Genomic DNA, 27,510 nt, shown 5'->3' with positions numbered 1-27,510 from the left:
TTAATAATTACTTTAACAAATACCACTGTTAGAAAATTGTGACACATGCTATTCAAAATTCTAACAACTGACAGTTTAAAAAGGCGACTTACACCTCAGTAAGATAAAGGAGGACATATTCATACAAGACTCCTAAAAAAGATTAAAATTCGCTCTTGACAAGTGACAGCTCGAAAACTTAAATGTATTTACAGCCCAGAATGATTTATTAATCAGTATGAGAGAAATAGTCATATGTCAATAACAGCTTGAAGGGCATAACTTTGCCGACAAGAAAAACCCTTGTCAACTGTCATTCAACTATTCCTAACAAACGTCAATGTCATATCCCTAACCTATAGAGGGAGTGTTAAATTTTTTTTCTAAAACATAACCTCAAAATCGACCAAACCCAAAAATCGCTTAAAGACTCAACGTGAATAGTCAAAAGGCGTATCGTTAATAGCCACTTTAAGTTATGCACATACCAAATTAATATTTGTTCATTGCTAATCGATTCGGAATTAAAGCAAATTTATTTAGCACGGAATAACCCGACCGTTGTTAAACCACGTGTTGGTTTCAGTTGCATATCCAATCATGTTTAGATAATATGCTTTATCGATTTTCTGTTTCGCACACGCACATTATGTGCATCGTTGCTCATTCTTTTAGAGGAACCACACACCGTACAGACACCCGAAAACTGTATAGCGTAAAATGTCAGTTTTATAAACATGCCATTTCTTCTTCTTCTTCGTATTTGAGACGTTACTAGGGCCACGTTTTACTGTCAAAAGATGAATTTTTCGTGTTTTGATTTTGGCTTGACTTGGCCGTAGATATACTTCTAGAAAGAAAGCCTCTACAAGCTAAAGAACTATGAAAAATGGCGGCATTTTATATGACATATCAGTCCGGTAGTCTCGAGGAGATAATTTAATTTTTTTAACACCATCTATATGTCGAGGAATAGAAGCTTTTTCAGTGTTAGGTTTATATTCAAAATTATTGAAAGAATATATGTCATAAATCAGAATAATAAGGTTAACTTTAACTGATATCCTATCTGTTGTGGCCGGTTCTTGAAATAATGGACTGTATTTTTAATATTTACACTATTTACAACGTCTTTAAAGGGATTTACAACGTTTTATAGGGACTCTTGCCTTCAGGCTTAACAAATGTAACTCACTTGGTGACAGGTGACACATAGACTCACTGACATGATTGACACGATTCGTTGCAGTGTTGCCACATAACTGACTAAAAATGGCTTTACACATGCAAACTTATTTTGTTCATTCAGCACGTACCGTGCATTTTTGTTGGGTTAACTAAACTTTTCCGGATCTACCGGAGGAAGTTAACTACCACATTTTGAAGTTGATTGTGACATGTGACGTCATTCCAGAAGTTAAGTTTAAGTTATCTGTCAAAATAGTTTTATAATACGGGCCCTAAGTCGAGTTATTGACGTTGACGAGTGACATATGTCAAAAGAACTTGCGTTACACAAGCTTCTAATTTTAAAAAAATATAGAAGGTGTTTGAAAAATAGACGGAGATAGTTCAATGGGTGATTCCTTGTAAAAAAATCAAATCGGACCCATAGAAAAAAGTTTTATAGTCACGTGACCCTAAAACTCAATATTTCAAAAAATTAATAATTATACCCTAAACCAAACCCAAATACCAAATTTCATTCAAATCGGACAAATACCAAAAAAGTAAAAAAAAAAAAAAAATTACCCCATAAAATAATAATAACCATTAAATCCCGATTAGATTTTTTTTTATCATTAGGACCCACTGTGTTGCAATTTTTGTATAGCAAAATGCCTTGTATAGACCACTGTGTCGCATGAATATTATAATAATAGACGGAAAATGCTAAAACGTCAAAACGTTGCCGAATTATCACGACTAAAAGAACCCGATTTGGTAAAAGATATGCACATATTCGGATTTTCCAGAGTTTCTTGAATAATTCCATACCAATTTCAAGAAGTTCTGAGCTATTTTAAGCATTTTATCAATGATATTAGGAAGCAAGTCCGAGCCGATTCATCCACGTTGACGCCATGTTGTCAAAACCACCGTAAAAGTCGGCATTAAAATCGCGCGTAGACGTCAAAATCGACCATTTTCAGACGATTATTTCGGGTATAAAAAAAGGTTTTTACCTTATGATTTTTACATGGAAAAATAGTATAAAGCTTTAGGAATAGTTTAACATCAATTCTGGACCGATTCCAATCGGTTTTAGTAGTTAAATTTCGATTATAAAAAGGGTCTTTTTTCGCCGTTTCCGTTGCCATGGAGACGCGCACTTGTTGGGTGCTAGACCACATTACTTATTATACCGTGATCGTCGGGCCCGTAGGGGTACCAATATTCAGCTGACCGATTTTTTGAGACTTTTCATGGAAAATTGGTTTTTCTTGGAAAATGGTGATATTTGAAACAAAACGGTATCTAGTGAATTATAGCCAGATAAATTCCGCGTGTTTGAGGGCAAAAATGGTCTTCGTATGTGGCATAGCCATTGCGGTATTAGGCCTCAAAGTCAAAAAATAGTGTAGAGCAAAAACTGCTCTACGTAGATGATTGTAGAGTGTGTCAAAAAATTGGTTTTAAAAGGTTCTTTAAATGCTCTAATTGAACGAAACCTCTAAGTGCCTCCACTAAAAAGTTATTAATATTTGAAGAAAAAAGGCGTAAAAAAGGGTATTTTCAAATGAACACTGCTCACCCTGTATAAATGATAGCGTTAAACTTAATACACCGTTTTATTCGGAGAGGATGCAGGTTTAATTAATCCAAATGTTTTTTTTTTAAATTTTGCACCATAAAAATTTTACACAAAGAAAATAAAAAAAAACAATTTTTTAAGGTTTTTTTGATTTTTCTCCGAAAAAAATTTTTTTTTTTTAAAAGTCCTTATTAAAAATTATAGTTCTTGATGAGGCGCACCTATCTTCTATGAGTCATTATTTCCTAAAAAACACCGTTAAACCGTCAGAGGGGCTGGAATATCACACATGTCTGAAACTTTGAGCTTTAAAAAAAATACTTCCCGTGTGCTGAGAATAACCAAAAACTATACAGATAAGGTCCTCATTAATGCTAATCGATCTGTTAAATTTCATAATATTCAAGAAACCGTTGCGACCTGTATCGAATTCCCTTGACCAAAATCGATGAAAAAAATGTTTTTGACTTTGAAAGCGTCCTAGTCCTAAATAAAAAAACAAATAAAAATTTGTAAATAATGAAATGAAAGCCTCATATTTCTAGATTATAAAAAGGTAAACATCATTTCTCTACCCCAAATACAACCAAAGTTATAAGCACTTTTGTTCGACGGGTTCGAATTTTGTGCGAAAACTCCACTGCGGGACAGCAGTGGCGTACATTTTTTTCCCAATAATTTTAATCTAATTAGGGCTAAATTAGCCTCTTAATACAACAAGTATTACTGCCAAATTTCAAAAGAATCGAGTAAATATTTTTTTAATATTAATAAAAAATTTTTATCACTCTATATCTTGAAAACTGTGCATTTCCGGACCCATGTTTATTTTTCTCATATTTTTTTACAAGGAATCACCCATTGAAATATCTCGTCGTCTATTTTTCGAACACCCTGCCACAATTGGCACACACTTATCGTTTATACACGTTCATATTGTATTTATATCGGACGACGGTCGTAAAGATAAGTCGGCATTACACCCTCGCGAAAAATTACAAAAGCCCTTAAAGCGCCACTGTATATCAACAACCCACATAAACTATCGCGGTCTTAACGTTTCCGTTTTAATGTCGAGCCCTAAAAATTCCGTCGCTTTTATGGCGGGCATTAAAGATAACGTTATGGCGGTTATAATGGCGCCGCTTAACAATTAAAAAACAACTATAGTGTTTTCTTAATACACGAGGCGTCAAATGTCAGTGTAATAGATCGGTGACAAGTGACAGCCCGAAATCAAAGTCAAAGTCACCCTGGTCGCCTATATAATATGTAAAAGTTAGGCAACTTGCTATTGAACAGAGTGCGGAAAATCTTTAAAAAAAGTGTTCGAACTTACTTCATTTCCTTATCGCATTTGTTCCCGGCGAATATCATCGGGATCCTGGGCAGAACTTTTTTCCTTGTTAGTCCGCCGCCACTGCTGCCCGCCGCCCCCGCGTTCACTTTCGTCTCGATTATTTGCTCCCGAAGCCTTATGGCCTCCTCGAAGGTCTCTCTGCTGTCCATGCTGAAGACGATCACGAACAAATCGCCTGGAAGTTAAAAGGAGTTTCTGTTTCAAGTCAATTTTGTGGAAATACCATTTTTCCCCCCACGATATCTGTCATTTTGACAGTTGGAAATCAAAGCCTAAAGTATTAATATTTTAGGCTTTGATGTGTATGTAAATACATTTTACATACACATCGCCTAATAAAAACGACCCTGTACACAATAAGCAATAACGTTTTTCTTTTCCCTTTCAACGTGCAAAAACAGAAACTTTCTTATCGAAATGCCATTTAGGAAACTCACGTTCCCTTATACGAGAGCCAGAAACCGTTTAGAAACAGAAAAGAAATACATAAACTCCCCGGGGGGCGGCTTAAGCTATATTCAAAATACCTGTCGACGGGGGATTATTTGAGGCAACATATCGGACGTACATTTCAAGTTTTTTTTTGAGGATTTACCCAATTTTCATATCGATTACATACAATTTTAATAAAAATCACATTATGGTTAAGAGCCAAAACCTTCAAGTAGTTCCAAACCTCAACTATTTACCCCATTACCCGTAAAACCTCCATTACCCTTAAACGTTTCGGGGTCCATTTCATTAAAATAATAATTCGGTCCAACAAAGGGTCAAGGGACGTCGGCACCCTCCTAGAAAGCCCCGAACTACATTTTCTTTTCGCTTTTACAGGGATTAAAGGCCCTTCGGGGCTCAAGACTACTCCAATCCCGGGGATTTATGGGGATCCAAACGTGGTTTTAATTATAACTTACCAGGTCGTAAAGTTACTCGTCAATAAATTCAATAAATAAAGTGCATTTTAATAAAATATGTAAATTTTGAAACGCAAAAACCTAGACAGTGGCTGAATATAGTGTAAGCGAGTATAGAAATGGCGGTGAGAGGATAAGAGGGTTGTCCCAGTTTTCAATGAAACGATTTTACTTCTGTTCCTTTTCAAATGATTCCGTATTTTACTGAGTGCCGCGGAACATGCGCAATAGTTGAAAAGATCGCTTAAGCATTGAGATATCTAATAATAATAATAATAATAATATAGCGTATACAAAAAAAAACAAAATTCCATGGAATAAAAGGCAAATTCAGCTGCCATTCTTTTACACAAAGAAGGGAAATACCGGTATACATTGGCGCTGCTCAACTGATCAACAAAAAAAGGCGAATTAGCACTATAAAATTTCGACAAAAACAATAGACACTATTAATATAAATTAATACGCATAGTAAGGACTAAAAGAAATATATTATTTTAAAATAAACCTAAAGAGGGCAAAAGGGGTCTTTTAATGATGCTGAGCTACCCCAGTACTTTTAGCTTATGGCAGGTTGTCTTCGTCGTAATCCATATATAAGACTCAAGCAAGATTTTTGCATTTTTTCAATACGGTTTATCTCCAAAAAAGGGCCATAGACCAAATTCGCAAAATTAAAATTTGATAATATTAGATAAGACACAATAAGGCTTTACTCTTTGAAGTCAATGAATGACGGTCTGCATACATTAATTTTAGTTTTGAAATTGCACTCACATGTTCCTTAAATTTAAGTCGGTTATCTAAGATAAGCCCTAGGTTCCTCGCAAAAGAAAAATAAAAAGATATATAATTTTTTTAAAAGTGTATGTAATTTTATTGTTTAAAAAGTACAAATCGACTCCTAAAACTTTTTCAATTAAAAAAAAAGTAGACCGAGAAAAAAAATACAATTTTTGACCTCGATGCTGAATATCTCCCTAAAAACAAAAACGACCCTGAATTTTAATTTTTTCAGTTAAAAGTGAGTTTAATTTTGTTTTCAAAAATTTACAAATCAACCCCTAAAAACATTTTTTTTCTTTAAAAAAAAAATTAAAAAGTAGACCGAGTCCCCAATAAAAAATACATTTTTTTGAATTTGAGACTAAATATCCCGTTAAAAACAAAAACGACCCTGGACTTTTATTCTTTCACTTAAAAGTGAGTTTAATTTTATTATCAAAAAAGTATACATCAACCCCTGAAAACATTTTTTTTATTTAAAAAAAAATTAAAAAGTAGACCGAATCCCCAAAAAAAAAATACAATTTTGACTTTGAGACTAAATATCTTGTTAAAAATAAAAACGACCCTCGATTTTTATTCTTTTAGTTAAAAGTGAGTTTAATTTTATTTTCAAAAATGTACAAATCAACCCCTAAAAACATTTTTTTTCTTTAAAAAAAAAATTAAAAAGTAGACCGAGTCCCCAATAAAAAATACATTTTTTTGAATTTGAGACTAAATATCCCGTTAAAAACAAAAACGACCCTGGACTTTTATTCTTTCACTTAAAAGTGAGTTTAATTTTATTATCAAAAAAGTATACATCAACCCCTGAAAACATTTTTTTTATTTAAAAAAAAATTAAAAAGTAGACCGAATCCCCAAAAAAAAATACAATTTTGACTTTGAGACTAAATATCTTGTTAAAAATAAAAACGACCCTCGATTTTTATTCTTTTAGTTAAAAGTGAGTTTAATTTTATTTTCAAAAATGTACAAATCAACCCCTAAAAACATTTTTTTTCTTTAAAAAAAAAATTAAAAAGTAGACCGAGTCCCCAATAAAAAATACATTTTTTTGAATTTGAGACTAAATATCCCGTTAAAAACAAAAACGACCCTGGACTTTTATTCTTTCACTTAAAAGTGAGTTTAATTTTATTATCAAAAAAGTATACATCAACCCCTGAAAACATTTTTTTTATTTAAAAAAAAATTAAAAAGTAGACCGAATCCCCAAAAAAAAATACAATTTTGACTTTGAGACTAAATATCTTGTTAAAAATAAAAACGACCCTCGATTTTTATTCTTTTAGTTAAAAGTGAGTTTAATTTTATTTTCAAAAATGTACAAATCAACCCCTAACAACGACTTGTTTTATTAAAAAAAAAATTACAAAGTAGACCCAGTTCAAAAAAAAAAAATGCAATTTTTAACTTTGGTTTCTTATAACTTGAAAATATATTATAATTAATTTTTGGGGTTCGCCTCACCTACCAAAACCCTCCAGATCCGCCACTGACCCAAACTGATAGTTGTTCTCTAGTTTGAACGGTTCATATATTTTCCAGTTTTTTTTTCACTACTTTAGATAGAGTGAAACTTGAATGAAATAAGAGGTCTATGATCTAATAGTACAAACTAGTTTTTTTGTAGTCACGAGTTCCAACTGAAGCAACCTCTATAATACTGTAAAAATAAGTTTTTACTACAAACTTAAAAAAAGAAGAAAGACACCCTTTGGTGAAGGAGGAATTCACAGCATTACATTGCAGCATGTTCTTGAATTTGTTACTGATTGACAAAATTTTGATCTTTTTCCAGGCAGTAGAATAAATATTTTACTTAGAGAGAATGCCACTTATCTCTCTAAGTACTTGACAAAATGTTGATCTTCTTCTAATCAGTTTTCTTTTCCTGCAATATCCTAAAAGCCATTTTATTTATTAATCCCTTAATTACCTGAAGGAAAACCTATAAAAATGTTTCTATCAAACACCTGAGTAAATCAATTAAACCGTTCAAAAGCAATCGACCAAAGATAACGGGCCTTTTATTGCAGTTTTCCCGGAGGGTTAATTTAGAAGATTTCCTGTATAAGGCTCCTAAAGGCAAAAAATAAAGTTACCTTGACGCAGGGATCCTTAAGGGGCCGAATCGGCCCGGCAAAAGTGAATTTTCCCTCATAAAAGGGTAAAAGTCGTACGATACGTGTCGAAAACACGGTTTGTAAAAAGCAATAACGTTAAAACGAACACTTTGCGTGATACAAAAAATAAGGGGGCACCGTTTCTTCCCTAATGACCTTTCTCTCTTTCTTTCTTCTCGATCGTTTGTTGTATTTTAATTATCCAAGATTTTATTGCCTCCACCCTGCGAGGGAAAACTCCGGTTGTACAACAATGTTTACTAATAACGTTAAATATAAAAGCTTTATGAGAAAACCCGAGCCGAACTTCACATAAACAACTTCGCCAATCACTTTTAACGAATATAAAGTGAAGTTTGTAGTGGTAAAATACGGAAAGTTTTAATGCCGAAGTTGTTCAAACCTGAACCTACGTGCCATCCTTTTGCGACTTATTTTTCCCCCGCGAGTTTCGTCGCGGAATTTTCTATTTTGTTTTATCGAGTTGGTGCAGTTTAATTACTCCTTTGGAATTTTGCCATGGAGATGGGAACGTCGGATATTAATTGCTTAAACCACGGAGAGGGTATTTTTTTTGTTCGGGTTTTTGGTTCGTTTACCCCAGTTGTTCAATAGTCTCTGAATCTCTCTTTTTTTCGCGAAAACGTTATTTTTAAATAACAAAATATTGATAGCTGTCATTGCAACTAATTTGACTTTGACGTCTGTTAAAAGTTATATAAGAGGTTTGACATTTAGATACCTACATGCTGGCGCCATCTACCGCAAGTTGATGAGTCTTGAGGAATATTAAATACAAATTTAATAAATATACCTGGACTGCTAATGCATATGGGCACGATACACAAAAATGACCATTGCCTAGTGGTCCTTTTGATGTTGGTCACTCTGAACATTTTTAGTGTTGCCAACAAAAAATATATTGAATAACGGTAATGAAGTTGCCGACGCTGACGTTTGACGTATGAGTATAGCGGATTGCCTAGTTTTTGGCGATTTGTAAACGACGTTTGCGTATATCATCTGGTACACGCGATGTATCTTCCTCCTTATTTAATACGTGAATAATGTATTAAGTTCTTGATATTAAATAATAGAAAATAATTTTAATTACTTATTGAAACTGTCAACGTGAACGCTCTAACGTTAACGCCCCTTCATATTCTAGAATAACCGAGTAAGATTTTTCAAAATGGCGCCCAATTATTTTGACAGTGACACCTGTCATTCTTACGTTGTACAAGAGGGCTGGCATGTAGTTACCGCATATGGTAACGCCCTCTCAAAAAAAAACTTAATTTATTGATGTCATCGAGTTAACGACTTTTCGTGATTAAAATGCAAAAGTAGGTGCGGGTTGGGGGACACTCAAATAAAACAAAATACGTAAACGTAAATATTTAAATTTTAATTAATTATTCAAACTGTAACGGCGAACGTCTCTCTCGGCAAATATTATTTTATTTTAATACTAAAACGGTTTACGTTTTAATAAATGCGCACCCGGAAATAATTGTTTTGTTTCGGTTTCGTGCTTTTCGGCACGGATAAAAGACGATCGATATACGAAATGTTATTACGTATTAATTGAATTTGTTTTGAAAATTTAATTAACCCCTCTTCTTTTATTATTCACTTAGTTACGATAATGTTAATTTAGAAGAGAGACATTTTACGTGCACACTAGTTTTTACAGTCATATTTTTTTTTCAAAATGTCATTTGTACGACAAAGGGAAGTTTAAAGGAGGCAGTAGCATTTAACACACCCACTAGATAAAATTTTGAACGTAAATTCCGTTACTTTAAACTTTTTCTTAATGTCGCAAAAACCCCTTTTTTTTTTATTTTCCTAGGATGAGTGTCACTCATGACAGTAACGTCGCCCAAAAAACCGCCATCTTATAACAGGGAATATCAAGAAGGATCTCCAACCCGCACCTCAACTTTTCAAATTCAAAACGTTTATTTGCCAATATCCAAAATTACAAAACAGTTGTACTTATGATGTAAGTGAAGTTAGCAAATAGGAATGCATCTCGATTATAAAAACCGTTTCTCAAAAGTACCTCTGCAAGAGGCACTTTTAAGTGATACATCCTCAAGAAAAGCAACAAAAAGGAAACAAAATAACAAGAAAACTAAAAAAAACCCTACTAATATTTCTTTGATACTTTTTGATAGTGAGAGCTTGAAAAAAATAAAAAAAAAAAAACAATTTATTTATATTTATGTACACAGGGCAGGGGTAGGCAGCGACTGAATCAGGGAAGCGCAGGAGAGGAAACATCATACTGTGACTGCATAAGCATATTTCTTATGTACTTCTTATACTTATAAAGAGAATAATCTTATAACACAATGAGGCAAATTGTTCCACAAATGAACTGCAACGTAACTAAATGATTTTTGAAAAGCTTCTGTTGTATGCTGAGGAACCCTAAAAATATTAAACCGTCTGGTATTATGGTTGTGTTCATGCACATTGAAAAGTTTTCTTATATATGATGACTTTAAAATTCTGTATAGTTATGAAAGAGTACATGTGATATTTGAAAGAATAAAATGATTGTTAAGATATGGGGTAATATGACTTCTGTAGCAAATATTAAAGGAAAAACGCATACATGAATTCTGCACTTTTTGAATAGAAGATGAGACTGCCAAAGTAATTACATCATTGTAGATTACATCGCCATAATCAAACAATGATAATATTAAAGAGTTGCACAAAAAATACTTGGTTTCACTCGGTAAGTGACGCTTTAGATTATTTAAATATTTTAAGCGCATATAAGCAGTGGCAATTTTTTAATTATGTGGGCTGAAAAAGACAAAGTATTATCAAAAATAATACCAAAATTCTTTGCTTCATTAACCACCGGTACTACTGTATTGTCTATTTTAACCACAAAGTCTTGAGAAATATGTTCTATGTTATTTCTATTGGATCTTAGAAATAAGAGACACGATTTTGAAAGGTTTAGTTTCAAATTATGAGCCTTAGAATATATATGTAAATTATTTAAGTCGGAATTAAATTGTGTTTGTGAGTGTCGTAAGGAGTTTAATGAGAACGATGTATAAATCTGAGAATCATCTGCGTATTGTTGTAGTTTTGAATAAGTTATAAAATTTTTCATATCAGCAACGTATAATAAGGGTCCTAATAGAGATCCCTGAGGTACCCCAGTGGTAACAGGAATAAATTCAGATTTTGAGTATAAGGGATGAGAATCAATCTCCACGCATTGAAACCTGCTGGTCAGGTAAGATCTCAGCAAGGCAATAGAAGTATTAGACAAACCAAAGAAATTTAATTTAGCTAGCAGCATTTAGAGTGTCAAATGCCTTACTAAAGTCCAGCAAACATACGGCTGTTACTTGTTTCTGTTCTTCATAGTGCCTGATATCATTCATAAGATTTACCAGACAATTAGATGTACTAAAATGTTTCCTAAACCCGGATTGACATTCAGGTATAATTTTATAGGAATTTGAGAATGCTGTAATTTGATTATACATGTCTCTCTAGAACCTCAGACAAAACTGGTAAAATACTAATAGGGCGTAGATCTTTTGCTTCTTTAGGGTTTGAGACTTTTGCAAATGGTTTAACACAGGCAAATTGATCTGGAAATTGATTTTCTAAGATGCAGGAATTAATAATATTGAGTAGCGGTTTGCTACAAAATGGAAAACAAGCAACAACATCTCTTATTGCTGTTCCATCATGACCTACTGAATTAGTACCAATTGATGTTATAATATCTTTTAATCTTTTTTCATCAATTAACATAACCTCTTTGAAAATTACAGATTTTTTCCCTTTTAAGTTGAACCTGGTATGTGGCTCACGTGTTTGAGAAATAACTGCTAATAAGACTCGAATTTTCTAAAGGAAATAGTGTGAATAAATAGAGAAATTCGTGTAGAAGTGCTCTAAAAACTCAAACGCGTCTATCAGTGCCCAAAACTCTATAAAATAGTGCGAAAAACCGTGAATTAAGGACATGTATTCCAAATAAATGCCTGACAAAAATCCCATTTCTCTAGGCAAGATAGTGTGAGTATTGAAGTGCGATAATAATTTAAACGCGTCATTAGCGTCATCGTTATACAGAATATGGTTTAATTAACATATGCTATAAATGTGATATAGGCTGTCTTCACAAGAATGTTACTCAAAATAAGGCAATTACATAAACCTCTTTCGTTGTTCTGAGGCAGATCTATATGCTCACCGGTATCACTTTATCAGATCTAAGGGCGATTATGATCCAATCTAGAATAATCATATTTGCTTGCCCCGAATGCACTATTGCTGACAAAAAGTCAAGTGGATCAAATAAAGCAAGAAATGAAGGAAATCAAGGAGTTATTAAAATGCAATGAAACGATTGGGCGAACCTAAGGAGAGTAAAGGAGATATATTGATCTTATTGAATCGGATATACATCATTGGCTCAAAGAAATGGAGAAAAGGATTTGTAATGTTCTGGTATTTGGGGTTCCCGAAACTCCAGAGATCAAAACCAAATGAAGCTAAAAATTCCGCTAGCAAAGCAAAAGCAATTTGAATGCAGAAAATATAAAGGCCTTCAGGCTTAGTCGCTAAGATACAAAGAAATGTAGACCAATCAAAACTTCATCTCTTATCTGACACTGGGAATCTTGCCACAGATCGAAGTATGGCAGCTAAACTCCTAGCAAACCAATTGCAAACAGTTATACATCGCATGAAATTAAAAACTATCCAGAATTTAACCCTATGCATATTACTAACGAATTAGTTGAGGAGGTAGTAAATGGCATAAAAATATATGCTATTATACTCATCACAAAAAATGTCTTAATAGCATAAAAGAACTCCTAACGGAAGCAATAGATAATAAACAACCAATAACTGCGCTTTATATAGACTACGAAAAAGCTTTTCACAAGGTACCTCATGACATTCATACAGAGGACACACAGATCTAGAACCTTCAGAGTGAGAGTTAAAGGACAGCTTTCAGAGCTAAAGGTAATACTCGGTGGCCTTATTCTTAGACCCGTGCTATTCACATGATATTATTATTCGGACCTAGATAAAAACTTGCAAACTAATATTTAAAACTAAAATTTTATCAGAACTCATAGTTTTAAATTGCCTTTCGTACATTAAACAGACACGTCGCAAACGAGCCAGTACTTGTCTGCGACAATTTGTATACGACACTGCTTGCTGTGTTTTAAGTGACATTTGTCGTTGGTTCAATACGGTAAACGTGTGTGTGCAGCGAAAATATGAAGGACGACCCTAATTTTAATGTTAAATTTGTGGAAGCACAGTTGAAAAGTACAGGGTATTATATGATTACACTTTAAGCGACTATTCAAACAGACAAATTCAGGAAAAAAACATGGAATGAAGTTGGAAAGGGATTCAATGAAACAGGTGAGACTGTAATAATTTGTTATATTGTTTTAATTTAGAGCATATTGGGCTTGCCATGGCAAAGCTGCATATGCTGATTAACATATTGACAAAGTCTTTCTCGGAGAGCACGAGCTTCTTCTGTATTTCGTCGGGGATCAGGTTGAAGTGACTGTAAAGTAACACTCTCAGAATCGTCTTGAACTGATATTTGGGACAGTTTTCCTTCACGTTTTCGAATTAAATTATGCAAGATGCATAATGCTTTCACAATTTTGTCAGTTTTTTCTGAGGATAGGACCTTGAAGTAATTTAAATTTCGAAACCAATATTCCAAAGGCACATTCGACACTTCGACGAGCTCGTGATAGCCTATAATTAAATATCGGTTTTTGATTTGTTAATCCTCTCATTGGAAATGGTTTTAGCAAATGCGTTGAAAGTTGAAATGCTGCGTCACCTACAAGGTAGTACGGAAAAGCCGGCTCATGTGGCTCCTTTGGTAATGGCTGCGATTGTGGAAAATTCAGTGTGCCTGCTTTAAAATGTATACCAATACTTGATTTACGGAAAACGGCACCATCGCCATTTCTGCCATAATCACACACATCAACAGCAATAAAGTTACTGTCGGCATCCGCGATAGCTAACAGCTGTATAGAAAAATAATTTTTATAATTGTAAAATGCCGATCCAGATGTATCAGGTCAGTTTATTCTAATATGCTTGCCGTTAATACTTTCTACACAGTTTGACAAATTCCATAAATCGTTAAACCTCTTTGCTGTGGCAATCCATATTTCTTCGTTAGGAACGGGCATATATTCCTCGCGCAAACATTCCCAAGTACTATCCGATACTTCTTCGACTATTCGTCTATTTCGTTTTCCAAATCTAGAAGTCAACAGAGTAATATTCCTTTACAACAACTAGTAGAAGATAAAGATAAGGATAGCAGTTCTAGCGATGTTAATGAAGTTGCCAGCGATAATTTGGATCAATGTTCTGCAACAAATGAAACCGAAATAGTGGCAAATAAAAATGTTGAAAATATTGAAGAACCTATTTTTAAAAAACAGAAAACCCTGGCTAAATTTCATACTGATACTAAAACCCAAAAACTGAGACAAGCAAAATTGGATCCATTGGAGAAATGCGCTATAGATTATTTCCATTTTAAAAATACTACAAAAGAAATCGACGATCCGGATTTGCAATTTTTAAAAAGCCTTTTACCGGATATACACAGAATGAACCATACTCAGAAGCATCAGTTTAAAAAGCGAACCATGCAAACAATAGGTGATATAATATATCCATCAGAGCCACAAACACGTTCTTTTGAAGCCGTTAATATATCACATACACAATCATCAGACTTGCTAAACTTAGGTGGTATGACATATCCTCAAGAAACCTATCCCAGATTTCCACAAGATGGTTCCGATCGACTACTGTCAAAGAGCTCCTCGACACGTACTGAGTCCCCGCAGTACATTTAATTAACAGCACCATCGTATTCGAGAAATGTAAATATACCACCACTGATTTCACCCAATCAATCAATAACACCATGTTCATATTCAACCACTTCAAGTGCTCCATCACCATTAATATCTCCAAGCGATGACGATTATTGATTTTCTACTTGCAGTTACTACTACTAAGTTTAATGTTACAATGTTGTTTACAGGTTAGTTTATCCCCGTCAATCACTTTCTGTGTAATAAAGAAATAATAAAAATAATTTTTTACTTACCGCAACGTTATTATAAAACGTTATTTTTTTTCAGGTGATATAGACTCACGAAATTTTGTATTTTGCTTGGCGATATGGGCTTCCAGTTTATAAAGTAATGCAAGAAAGCTATCTCGTGACATTCTGTAGAACGATTGAAATTTTATAGGATCTTCACTTGCATGTGAATGGAATGCACTTTTCTCTTGATTGGCAGTAAAGTATGGATGAACCCAAAACTTTCTTTTTTGTTTTCTTTTTCTACGTCGGTGAACCAACGCGAGTAATAAATTTGCATCCTCGTCCGACGACATGATGCGTACAAGTGGACGAGCTCAGCTTATTTTCTTACGACATTTGTTTTCGGACAATTGTCGCAAACAAATTGTGGACGACATGTCGAATAAATGGACGACCGGCCTTACTGCAATCCATTGACTGACTTTAACAAATTCTTAGATGACATACGAACCGTAGATTCCTGGCTTATGAAAATCAACACCGAGAAATGCACACACAAATTATTTATAACATCAACACAGACATATCAGCTATCAGAAATATTAGAAGACGATATTGTCGAGGAGTTTTCGCCTGAAGTAAAGTCAAGATATTGATGGGGAGTTGACAAAAAAACTGAATGGGTAGCTAATCCAGGAAATAAGGCTGTGCGTACACGTCAGGAAAATATTATTATCCATCTTCCGGGACCAAAAGGTGTTGCTAAAGAGGCGAAAACCCCTTTTGATTGTTGGAATATTTTTATAGACGAACTTATTATTGACTCTATAGTTAAATGTACTAATCGGTTAATTCAAACGAAATCTGAAAACTATAATGACAAATCGATTGTACAACAAACAACAGCTTTAGAAATGAAAGCCCTTATTGGACTACTGTGGTTTTGTGTGGTATTGTGTGGTCGTTTTAGGGCTAGTAGGTTAAATTTAGATGAGATTTGGGCCAGCGATGGATCCGGTATAGACATGTTTAGAGCAACGATGCCCCTAAAGCGTTTTAGGTTCCTACTAAGCTGCCTGAGGTTCGACAATAAAGATTCTCGAGAGGAAAGACCTCAAATTGATAAACTAGCTCCAGTTCGGGCAATATTTGATCGGTTTGTGGAAAACTCTCAAGCGGCTTATGTACCTTCGGAATATTTAACAACAGACGAAAACCTTGAGTCTTTCCGCGGTAGGTGCGGATTTCGGCAGTACATACCAAACAAGCCAGCTAAATATGGCCTCAAGGTATTTGTACTTGTAGACTCAAAAACATTTTATGTACTAAACTTAGAAGCATATGTAGGCCAGCAGCCCGAACCAGCAAAGTTGTTAATGCATTGAAATTTTCTTCCAGAACTTGTTGTGAGTGAATAAGATCAAGATATGTGGAAAAACAGACTAGACAAATTCCTTGAAGAAAAACTAATATAGTGACCTATGTATATCTACAACGATCACAAACAGTAGTTCCATCGGTGCAAACCGCTTATCTACTGTGATCTAAAAGTAGTAAGTATTGCACTGTTTCTCGCACAATGCCTAAATGTGGGTTCCAGGGTTATGATTATTAGCCTTTATTAGGGCACGCAAAGAAAACGCAGCTTTATATCGTTAAACCCAGCTTTAGTATTGAAAGATAAATCAATGTCATAATTGACAACTAATTTAATCTATAACCTCAATTCAAAAAAAAAATAAATACAAAGACAGTAATGCTCTAATACTTAAATTATAATTATGAAATTTAAAATTATGAGAAAGAAAATAAAGTAAAATTTAGCACTTAATACTTATTCAATTGTACATCTCATAATACCTCGCATATACGTATATACTCAGTTCCCAATTTCAAATCAAATCAGTGATGGTGGTTATATAAACAATTTTGCTAAATTGAATTTAAAATCTGTGATCATTTCTACATATTAATTTAAAAAAAAAAAAATCTATAAATTGCGACGAACCGATAAATCAATACCTGGAGAAACCAAGCCAAAAAGAAAAAGGGACTACCTGAAATTCTGAGTATCTCCGACTGGTAGCAGGGCCCACCTGATCTGAATGGGGCTCCTTTGTTGGCAGCTATACGTTTGGGTCAAAAGAGGCAGCAGCAGATCGACCAGTTAGGATGCTTCCAGAATGTCTAGCAGGTAGTGGAGGGGCAATCGGTATTAGGTGTAGCCGATTGGAAGGAATGCAGGTTCCGGAGGTGATGATCCAAGCGACTTGATGTGGTAACACGTGGAGTAGCAAGTGAGGTGGAAGCAGTAACAATAAAAATGCAGCAAAAGCAGAAGCAGAGGATAAGCAGAAGGTACAGGAAGGCCTAAAAATGGGGACCACACATGAGGTTCGACATGGCTGTCAATTTTAGAAAAAAAAAATTGGTAAAGCATGAACTGACACGTTGGGCGCCAAATTTATTGCACTGTTTCTCGCACAATGCCTAAATGTGGGTTCCAGGGTTATGATTATTAGCCTTTATTAGGGCACGCAAAGAAAACGCAGCTTTATATCGTTAAACCCAGCTTTAGTATTGAAAGATAAATCAATGTCATAATTGACAACTAATTTAATCTATAACCTCAATTCAAAAAAAAAATAAATACAAAGACAGTAATGCTCTAATACTTAAATTATAATTATGAAATTTAAAATTATGAGAAAGAAAATAAAGTAAAATTTAGCACTTAATACTTATTCAATTGTACATCTCATAATACCTCGCATATACGTATATACTCAGTTCCCAATTTCAAATCAAATCAGTGATGGTGGTTATATAAACAATTTTGCTAAATTGAATTTAAAATCTGTGATCATTTCTACATATTAATTTAAAAAAAAAAAAATCTATAAATTGCGACGAACCGATAAATCAATACCTGGAGAAACCAAGCCAAAAAGAAAAAGGGACTACCTGAAATTCTGAGTATCTCCGACTGGTAGCAGGGCCCACCTGATCTGAATGGGGCTCCTTTGTTGGCAGCTATACGTTTGGGTCAAAAGAGGCAGCAGCAGATCGACCAGTTAGGATGCTTCCAGAATGTCTAGCAGGTAGTGGAGGGGCAATCGGTATTAGGTGTAGCCGATTGGAAGGAATGCAGGTTCCGGAGGTGATGATCCAAGCGACTTGATGTGGTAACACGTGGAGTAGCAAGTGAGGTGGAAGCAGTAACAATAAAAATGCAGCAAAAGCAGAAGCAGAGGATAAGCAGAAGGTACAGGAAGGCCTAAAAATGGGGACCACACATGAGGTTCGACATGGCTGTCAATTTTATGGCATTTTTGTGTGGGTAAGTAAGTTAAATTTTATAAAATTGCTCTCTGAAAAGTTGGATGCATTGATGTTCTTTTGAGTTAAACCGAAAAGCATGCAAATAAGAAATTAATTAGATGAAAAAAATAGGAAAATGACTTAGGCATGTAACATGTGCTAACTTACCGAAGATGGAATGTGGCCTTTTCTGGGGTTTATTTAACACAACAAAAACAAGGAGCCCTATAAACTCTTAGGTCTACTTAGAAAATCAGCAATTAAGCTATCCTAGCACATACTAGTAACTACAAAAAAAATTAGGCTAAGATAGGGTCTACCTTTTCACATCCGCATTAAGCGAAACTATCTGTCATACTCTAGAACCAGATAAAGAATGAATCTATTAAAAATAGGATTGTCAGTTCCCTCCAAATTTTAAGGAATGCATTTATCTGTCAAGTACCTAGGTGTTGACATGCTGGGTTTAACTACTGGGTACTATCTGGTACCAACATTGGTTTAAGTAATTTGCAACTATGGAGCAATCTATAACTTGAGGCCATGGTTTAGCAACAATAATTTACAAAAAAAAAACTGACAGACCAGATTGACATTAACATTCTTATCACTATTGATCCTTATGATTTGAACAAAATAAATAATTAGTTAATAAGTGCTCAGTATTCATTAAAATCTAAAATAGGCCAAATTGACCTGCAAGGTAAAATCAATGCAAAATCAATGGCAGTTCCTAATTCTATTCAATCAACAAAACAATGAAACAATATCCCATATTATTATTTACTTTCCTCATCCAATAATGGTTTTCCTTGCTTTTCAGATCGGGTATGTTAGGAGGGACCATCTTAACGGTATCATATCTGTGTAGTATGTATATTTATGTATGATTTTTAAATAAATTATTTTATGAAACTATGGTTGCGATTTACTTTATCTTGGTAAAAAAAATTAATAAATCAATTAATATATCTGTTGGAGATTAAACCTGTAACATAAGTAGTAAGTTTTGACACATGATTTGAGTTGCCAATGTCACTTTGATGTAAAAGTAACATTACATCTTAGAACGGATCTGCAGTAACCCGCAAACCAAACTTTTTTCATTAATTATTGCAACCTCATTAATTAAAAATGTCCGGAACGACGTTACAAATGACTAGTTGCCGAACTCCACGAAACATATTTCGCCATTAACACAATGGAAATTATGACTTCATTTGAATTTTTAATAAGGGAAATTTTATTATGGAAACAAAGCGGTCTCGCAGGGGAAAAAGCGATAATACACGCCATTGCTCTACCTTAACAATGTTCTCATTGCAACCGCGTGTTGCACAACAAAAGTGGCGTGTTTACGTACCGAAGGCATAAATTATTTAAATTAATAGGGTATTGTCACAGCATACTTAAAGGCTGATAAGGTTTTAACCAAAATCGACCCCTAATAAAACGTTTATTTCCGGTCGTGTCTTCCTTCTCTAATATCACCGTATATATAGATATGAAATATACATCAGGGGACGCTTGAATTCCCACAATCGCGTGTACAAGACACCCCCGCATCTCCACGCGCTTATAACTTATTCATGGCACTTATAGAAAGCCAAAAATATTCATAAATCGGTTTGGGAATATCTCGTATAGTAAGCAAGTGGTTCGGCCTAGTTTCCCCGCCCTAAACGTTATACGAATATTGGAATATCCAAAATGTCACTTCTCTCGTCGTGTTACTCTAGGGGCTGAAACAGCACAAAGTGCATCAGATTACTTCGGATCTCCTGTCAATTTTGATTAATTTCATTTTAAAGTTGAGGGTTTCAGCCACGAACTTAATAAATATACCTGGACTGCAAATACATAATATACCCAAAAATGACCTTTGGCCATTTTTATAGTGGTTGTGTCCTTTTGATGCTGGTCACTCTGAACATTTTCAGTGTTGCCAACAAAAAATCTATTAAATAACAGTAGTGACGTTTGATGTGTGATCTGTCACAAACTAAATTAATTTTTTTATTGATATTGTTTCTTAACCGTCATTGGGATTCTACAACACGATCACTCGACGGTTTGTATAGCTTCCTCCTTATTTAATACGTGGGTAATATATCAGCATTCTTATTTAAACGTATATGGATCACTGTTTCTCAAAACCGAATTATTGTGAAGTGTCTATCTATGTTTATCATAGAATCAATCATATAGGTATAGTGATTTGTAGCTTTAATCTGGTTCAAAAATTCGAATATATCGGACACTCCTATAAAGGGCACCCTTAAAATAGTTAATTCCTTCGCTGACTACTTTAAACGATCTTTTTTAAAAAATAATTTACACCCTAATTCTCATCATACCCCAAATAACTCTCTTAATATAAATATTTCTTGTTTTTCAGAACGCGAAGTACTCAATGCTTTAAACAAATTAAAACCTAAATTTACAACAGGAGCGGATCTTATTCCTGCATTTATTATTAAGGACTGTAGGCATATACTTGTAAAGCCTTTACTTGTTTTGTTTAACAACTGTCTTTTATCGGGGTCTATTCCCGCATTATGGAAAGTTTCCAAGGTTTGTCCTGTATTTAAAAAAGGTAATAAGTCCGATATATGTAATTATAGACCTATATCTATAATTTGCAATTTTTGTAAAGTTTTTGAATTTTTAATTAAAAGGATTGCGATTTTTTTACTTTATGCAGACGATACCAAGTTATATAATAAAATAAGAAATCTCGCAGATTGTCATAGATTGCAGTATAATCTTGACTTGGTAAATGCTTGGTGTGTAGAAAATGGTCTAAAGTTGAATGTTTCTAAATGTAATGTTATGACATATACCAACAAATTAAAACCGTTATTATTTAACTACGCTTTAAATACGACTACATTAATACGCACAAATTCTTTTAAAGACTTGGGAGTGTACTTTGATACCAAACTGTCTTTCTCATACCATATTGACACAGTAGTCTCAGAAGCGTCAAAATCATATGGATTTATTTATAGAAGCACTAAGGATTTCAGAAATCCAGATGCCATAAAAACATTATATTTTGCATATGTACGATCGCGATTGGAATATGCTTCGGTGATATGGTCGCCGGCTTATAATGTACACATTAACAATCTAGAGCAAGTGCAAAGGCGCTTTTTAAAATACTTATGTTTTAAGTGTGATAATGTATACCCACCTCAGGGTTTTCCACATGATGATCTGCTCCAACGTTTTAATATTTGTTCCCTAGAAACTCGACGAACCTTTTCTGCTCTTATGACATTGCATAAATTACTTAATTATCTAATCGATAGTCCGCCATTACTGTCAAAATTATATTTTTTTGTGCCTCGTCTCAATAATAGACATCATACCACGTTTCATCTCCCTACTCCTAGAACAAATCTACTTAAATTTTCACCAATTTATACCATGTGTAGTATTTACAATAATGATGCTCATTTTGGCATTTTCAATATTATAAAGGAAGCCTTATGTCGCTCACTTTGTATTAAGCTATTTTTTGTAAATAATATAGCCATTTCCGTTAATAAAAATTGAGGCTTATAGTCAGCACATTAGGTTTTGATAGTTTTTGTTACTTATTTTCTATGCCTCTTATTACTTTTTATGTAATTTTTTAGTTAGTTTTAGTTAGCTCAGAACATTTTTGTAACAAGTTATATATACATTTTTCTTAGTTAGCATAAGTTATATTTATGTATTTGAAGGTCTTTCCTGCCTTGTAGATGGGTATTTATTTACCTGTAAGGCTTGTATTGTAAAATAAAATAAATAAATAAATAAATATAAATATAACATTTTTACTTAAGTTTTGCGGGTAAAGGAAAATAAATTTTGCGGAAAAAATCCCAGAACAAAGGGCTTACCTGACTGGCTCGAATGGATGTCCTGCAAGGCCTTGCACCGTTTGTCCGGTAACATAAATGCCCAAAAGGGCTCTGCAGCGACACGCCAAAGTACATGTCAATCAACGAGAAAACTTTGTTGCGGTCACAATTGATTGATTCAGTACTACGTCTTTATCTATGTTCAGTACGAATACCATACTCCGCGCACTCACGCTTCCGCCTCGATGCCGTAGGGATTTTTTCAAATGCGCACGAGTTTAAGATTCTTGTAATTTTAGTTAATGGCAAAAATAAATGTATGAAAACGCAACATATAGAGCTGTTCTATCTATCCCAAGTTAATTGAAACTTTGTCTCATTTTAGGTGAGGATTAAGAAGTACAACAAGAATCTTAGATCTAACGCAACTATCTTAAATTCTTTACTAAATGTAACGTTCTACTTTGTTTTTGTAAACATAACCTCCCAAAAACTCAAATTGTTTTTGTTTTCCTACAATTGGCACAACTGAAATTTATCAGAATGACCAACATCGAAGAGACACAATCAGACGCAAAATGGCGGCCACCTAGTAGCGGTCATTTACTTTTCATTGAATTGGCAGTTAACCCTCTATTGCATTTTGTTCCCAATCGGGAACAATATCATTTTTCAATAATTTCTATTAAATAAAACTTACAAAATATTGTTTTTATGCATGGAGTGACTTCTCGGGAACATTGTTATTTAAAACTTTGTCATTCTCCCACTAGATGTTAGGCCAAGACAAAATATTCCATATTTTGGTTTCTACTGTTCTGACGAGACGTAACGTGTTTTTGTGCGAGTTTTAGTGGTAAATAATTATATTTTTAGGTAAGTAATAATTACTATTTTTTTAAAATATCATTTTGTAGTATATAAATTAGTATAAGGTACATTTAGTTCAAATACTTCTTGAAATAAAGTAATAAAAAACATATTTATATTTTTGTTCCCATCCGGGAACATTATGCGTAGAAATTACTTCGGTACTAGATATTTTTGTTTTTTTTTGACAAGTATATTTTTTAGCTAAATTATTGTTTTTTTTTTCAGAATGGATCCAGATGACTTTACGCCAATAAGTACCAAAAATTTTTATGGAAAAAAACTTAAACCCGTTTTTCACGTGAGGAATATTCCTGATGAAAGCGAAGATTCGGAACTTTCTGAAGACGAAATTCGGGAGAGCCCTAAGCCAGAAAATGAAGATTTATACACTACTAGCAGCGATGAAGAACCAGATGACAACATACCATTGTCCGTCTTACGACAACGTCTAAATTATATAGATATATCTCAAATAAAATGGACAGAGACACGCAGCCAAACAGATGAACTAAACACACAATTTCTTGGAAGTGAACAGTTGCCTGATTCAATTTTGCAACTGAATACTCCGTATAAATTGTTTTCTTTTTTTCTTTCCGAAGAATTTTTTGAAGAAACTGCTCGCCAAAGTTGCCTGTACAGTGTACAAAAAAATCCAAATGTACCTTTCACAACAGGAGTTGAGGAACTACAACGATTTGTTGCAATTATTTATTGGTCATCTCTCGTTCGACTACCCACAACAAGAAGACATTGGTCCCCAAACACTCGATTTCCGCAAATTGCAGATGTAATGACCGTAAACCGCTTCGAAAGGCTAAAAAAATATCCACTTTGCAGATAATTTGACAAGTGATAAAAGTATTGATAAAATTATGCCAGTTCTGGATGAAATAAAAATTGCCTGTAAAAAATTGCCTCTGGAAGAAAATTTGTCGTGCGACGAACAAATAATACCGTTCAAAGGAAGGATTAGTCTAAAAACCTATAACCCGAAGAAACCTCATAAATGGGGCTACAAAATGTGGGTACTTTCTGGAGTTTCAGGAATTTCATATAACTTTGAGCTTTATGGAGATAAGGATGCAACGCAGATCATACAAGGAGAGCCAAATTTAGGAGCAGCAAGTAACGTTATTGTTCGATTATGCAGAGATGTTCCTCCAAACATAAATCATAAAATTTATTATGATAACTATTTTTGTTCACTACCTCTTATAGCTTACTTAGCGGATAAAAGTATTCAAAGTGTCGGCACTATTAGACAGAACCGCCTTAAAAATTTCAATCCCAAAACCGAAAAACAAATGAAAACAAACGGAAGAGGGACAATAGAAGAAAAGTCAGTAACTTTGGGAAAATATGAAATAAGAGTAGTTCAGTGGTATGACAATAAAATTGTTACCTTGGCTTCGTCCTATTGCGGTACGGAACCTGTTAGAAAAGTAAAAAGATTTTTCAAAACCGAGAATACTAAAAAGAAAATTGATTGTCCCGATATTGTTCGAGTTTATAATAAACACATGGGGGGAGTGGATCTCCAGGATTCGTTACTTGGCCTTTACCCTATAAAAATGAAGAGTCGCAAATGGTACCATAGAATATTTTATCATATGCTTGACGTGGTTGCCGTAAATGCCTGGATATTAGATAAAAAAATTAAAAAACAACTTGGACAAGAAAGCAATATTATACCACTTTTGACTTTCAAAACTGAACTTGCTATGCAGTTGTGCAATAGAGGCTTTCCAAATAGTCATAAAAGGGGACGACCAAGTAATGAAATTCTACCTATACCAAAAAGAAGATGCCAAGAAGCTGGACCATTTAGGATAATTCAATTAGATAGTGTTGGCCATTGGCCAAACTGGACAGTGGAAAGGGAGAGATGTAAATTTAAATGTTTAAAATGTAAGGTTCATCTTTGTTGTAATTCAAAACAAAACTGTTTCGTTAAATTCCATACTTCCTAAAATATTATACTTACATAAGAATTAAAATTATTTTTACTTACCTTTATATAAAATTAATCCATAATGTTCCCTTTCGGGAACATTTCTTTTTTTGGCTAAAAATAAAAAAATAAAACAAAAAAAAATGTTTTTAATATGTATACGTCGAAAAATAAGATATACAGCATAAAAATATATTTTTTCCAGAAAAAAATTTTTTTTTTGGAAAATTCATGCAGTAGAGGGTTAAGTTCGTGGTTTCGGCACAAAAACGCGTAGCTAATTTTAAAATGGCGGACGGGCGCCATATTGAAGTGTCAGTTTCAGATAGTCCTATTGTTGGAACCTTTGGTGTGACGCTCAAATTACGAGAGAGTTTTACCACTAACCAAAACTCTTTATTTTTACTCTCGAGACGTGTTTTCGTGCCTTAGCATCTTCGGGAGAACATTAAAACTCTAGTTTTAATAAGGTAATAAAGTATAAAAGAAAAAAGTTTAATCTTCTCTTGAAGATGCTAACATCGTTAGCGAAACACGACGTGTCGAGTACTACTGTACTGTCTCGTAATTTGTAATGCATTTGAAGGAAATAGATTGGAACGCACTAGGAAAAACAGTCATCTGGACTAGGATTTTGATACCGTTAATGATATCATTGATGAAGTAGATGACTCTGTCCAGGCAGTTGAGTGCGTTCTACCAACAGACAAACAGTATATAAAGCACCAGGTTCAACTGCCTGGAAGTATGTTTTTATGTCTTTTTTATTGAGATTATCTAAGTGCGGTTATAAGAGTAAATGACATCTTCCAGACAGTTGACTGCTTTTAAGTATACAAGCATCAGTTTCAACTACTTGGACGAATATTTTTAAGCCGTTTCTAATGACCCTGTCTTAGAAATATAGATAAGAGTAGATGACTTCTTCCAGGCAGTTGAGTGCGTTCCACTAGCTGTCAAAGACTACATAGAGCACCAGGTTCAACTGCCTGGACGAATATTGCTATTTCATTTCCATTGAGGTTATCTTAGTGAGGTGAGTAAATGACTTCTTCCAGGCAGTTGAGTGCGTTATACCGGCAGACAAAGAGTATACAAAGCACCAGGTTCAACTGCCTGGAAGTATGTTTTTATTTCTTTTTTATTGAGGTTATCTAAGTGCGGTTATATGAGTAAATGACATCTTCCAGACAGTTGACTGTATTCAAGTAAACAAGCATCAGTTTCAACTACTTGGACGAATATTTTGAAGCCGTTTCTAATGACCCTGTCTTAGAAATATAGATAAGAGTAGATGACTTCTTCCAGGCAGCTGAGTGCGTTCTACCAACAGACAAAGAGTATATAAAGCATCAGATTCAACTGCCTGGAAGTATGTTTTTATTTCGTTTTTATTGAGGTTATCTAAGTGATGGTTATATGAGTAAATGACATCTTCCAGACAGTTGACTGTATTCAAGTAAACAAGCATCAGTTTCAACTACTTGGACGAATATTTTGAAGCCGTTTCTAATGACCCTGTCTTAGAAATATAGATAAGAGTAGATCACTTCTTCCAGGCAGTTGAGTGCGTTATACCTGCAAACAAAGAGTATATAAAGCACCAGATTCAACTGCCTGGGCGAATATTTTTATCCATTTCTAATAATCTTATCTTAGAGATATAGATAAGAGTAGATTACTTCTTTCAGGCAATTGAGTGCGTTCTACTAGCTGCCAAAGACTACATAGAGCACCAGGTTCAACTGCCTGGACGAATATTGTTGTTTCATTTCTATTTCATTCACCACTTCTACTAGTGTAAAAGCGGTGTCTATCGCTACTCTTCAATACCTCTGTAAAAAGAGCCAGAAAAATATGCAAGGACATTTTATGAATTGATTAACTTAGAAATAATCTCCCTCATTTCTAAAACGTTAGTGGGGGCAAGAAAGTAAGATTTAGATACACCCACATGTGACAGATGTTTCAAATGATTTTCAGCTTGTGGTAAACTTTTTGATATGTCATCTGCTTTAGTACAGTAAAATGAATATACACTTATCTGTTATATGGTCAATAACGAAAAGTACAAAAAATGTCCCTTCATCAGTCAAATTGGGTTTTTAGTTCCAAAGATCAATTTAAGAATAAGAAATCCAAAGCTGTGTTTCGGCTCAGCCTCCTTTTCTCCTATAATAGAATTAGTAGAATAGTGAGGTCTAAATAGGAGTAGATGACTTCTTCCAGGCAGTTGAGTGCGTTCTACCTGCCGACAAAGAGTAAGTAGGGCACCAGGTTCAACTGCCTTTTTAGGCTAAAAAGAGGGAACTAGAATACCTCAAAAAGTCGTTTTCCATTCTTTATCAAACCTTAAAGGGAATCTGTGAACAAATATGTATCTGCAGAGGGTGGTGCGGACACCACTGCACTTAGACTGGTTACTTAAGTTTTAGTTTTGGAAACTAAATTGGAATAAATACTATGTA

At 34.1% G+C, this 27,510-nt stretch overlaps 1 protein-coding gene and 2 long non-coding RNA genes across 4 annotated transcripts in view; 2 read left to right on the top strand and 1 right to left on the bottom strand.

Annotated features, from left to right (window-relative positions):
- Nucleotides 1-27,510, bottom strand: part of LOC126735009 (GTP-binding protein Rhes) — a 67,496-nt gene that overhangs the window by 28,047 nt on the left and 11,939 nt on the right. For both annotated transcript variants that reach the window (XM_050438874.1, XM_050438876.1), the window contains one exon: nt 4,074-4,269. In XM_050438874.1, coding sequence (XP_050294831.1) covers nt 4,074-4,269 — 196 coding nt within the window. The remainder of the gene's footprint in view (nt 1-4,073; nt 4,270-27,510) is intronic.
- On the top strand, nt 9,233-10,503 carry LOC126735011 (uncharacterized). The gene is made up of 2 exons (XR_007660254.1): nt 9,233-9,715; nt 9,782-10,503. It is a non-coding gene; the product is annotated as an uncharacterized LOC126735011 (long non-coding RNA).
- LOC126735010 (uncharacterized) lies at nt 18,242-19,282 on the top strand. Its single transcript, XR_007660253.1, has 2 exons — nt 18,242-18,383; nt 19,188-19,282. It is a non-coding gene; the product is annotated as an uncharacterized LOC126735010 (long non-coding RNA).

Source organism: Anthonomus grandis, chromosome 4, assembly GCF_022605725.1.
Source record: "Anthonomus grandis grandis chromosome 4, icAntGran1.3, whole genome shotgun sequence".
Lineage (NCBI taxonomy): Eukaryota > Metazoa > Arthropoda > Insecta > Coleoptera > Curculionidae > Anthonomus > Anthonomus grandis.
The sequence above is the reverse complement of the archived record's forward strand: the minus strand, read 5'-3'. Positions and strand labels throughout refer to the sequence as shown.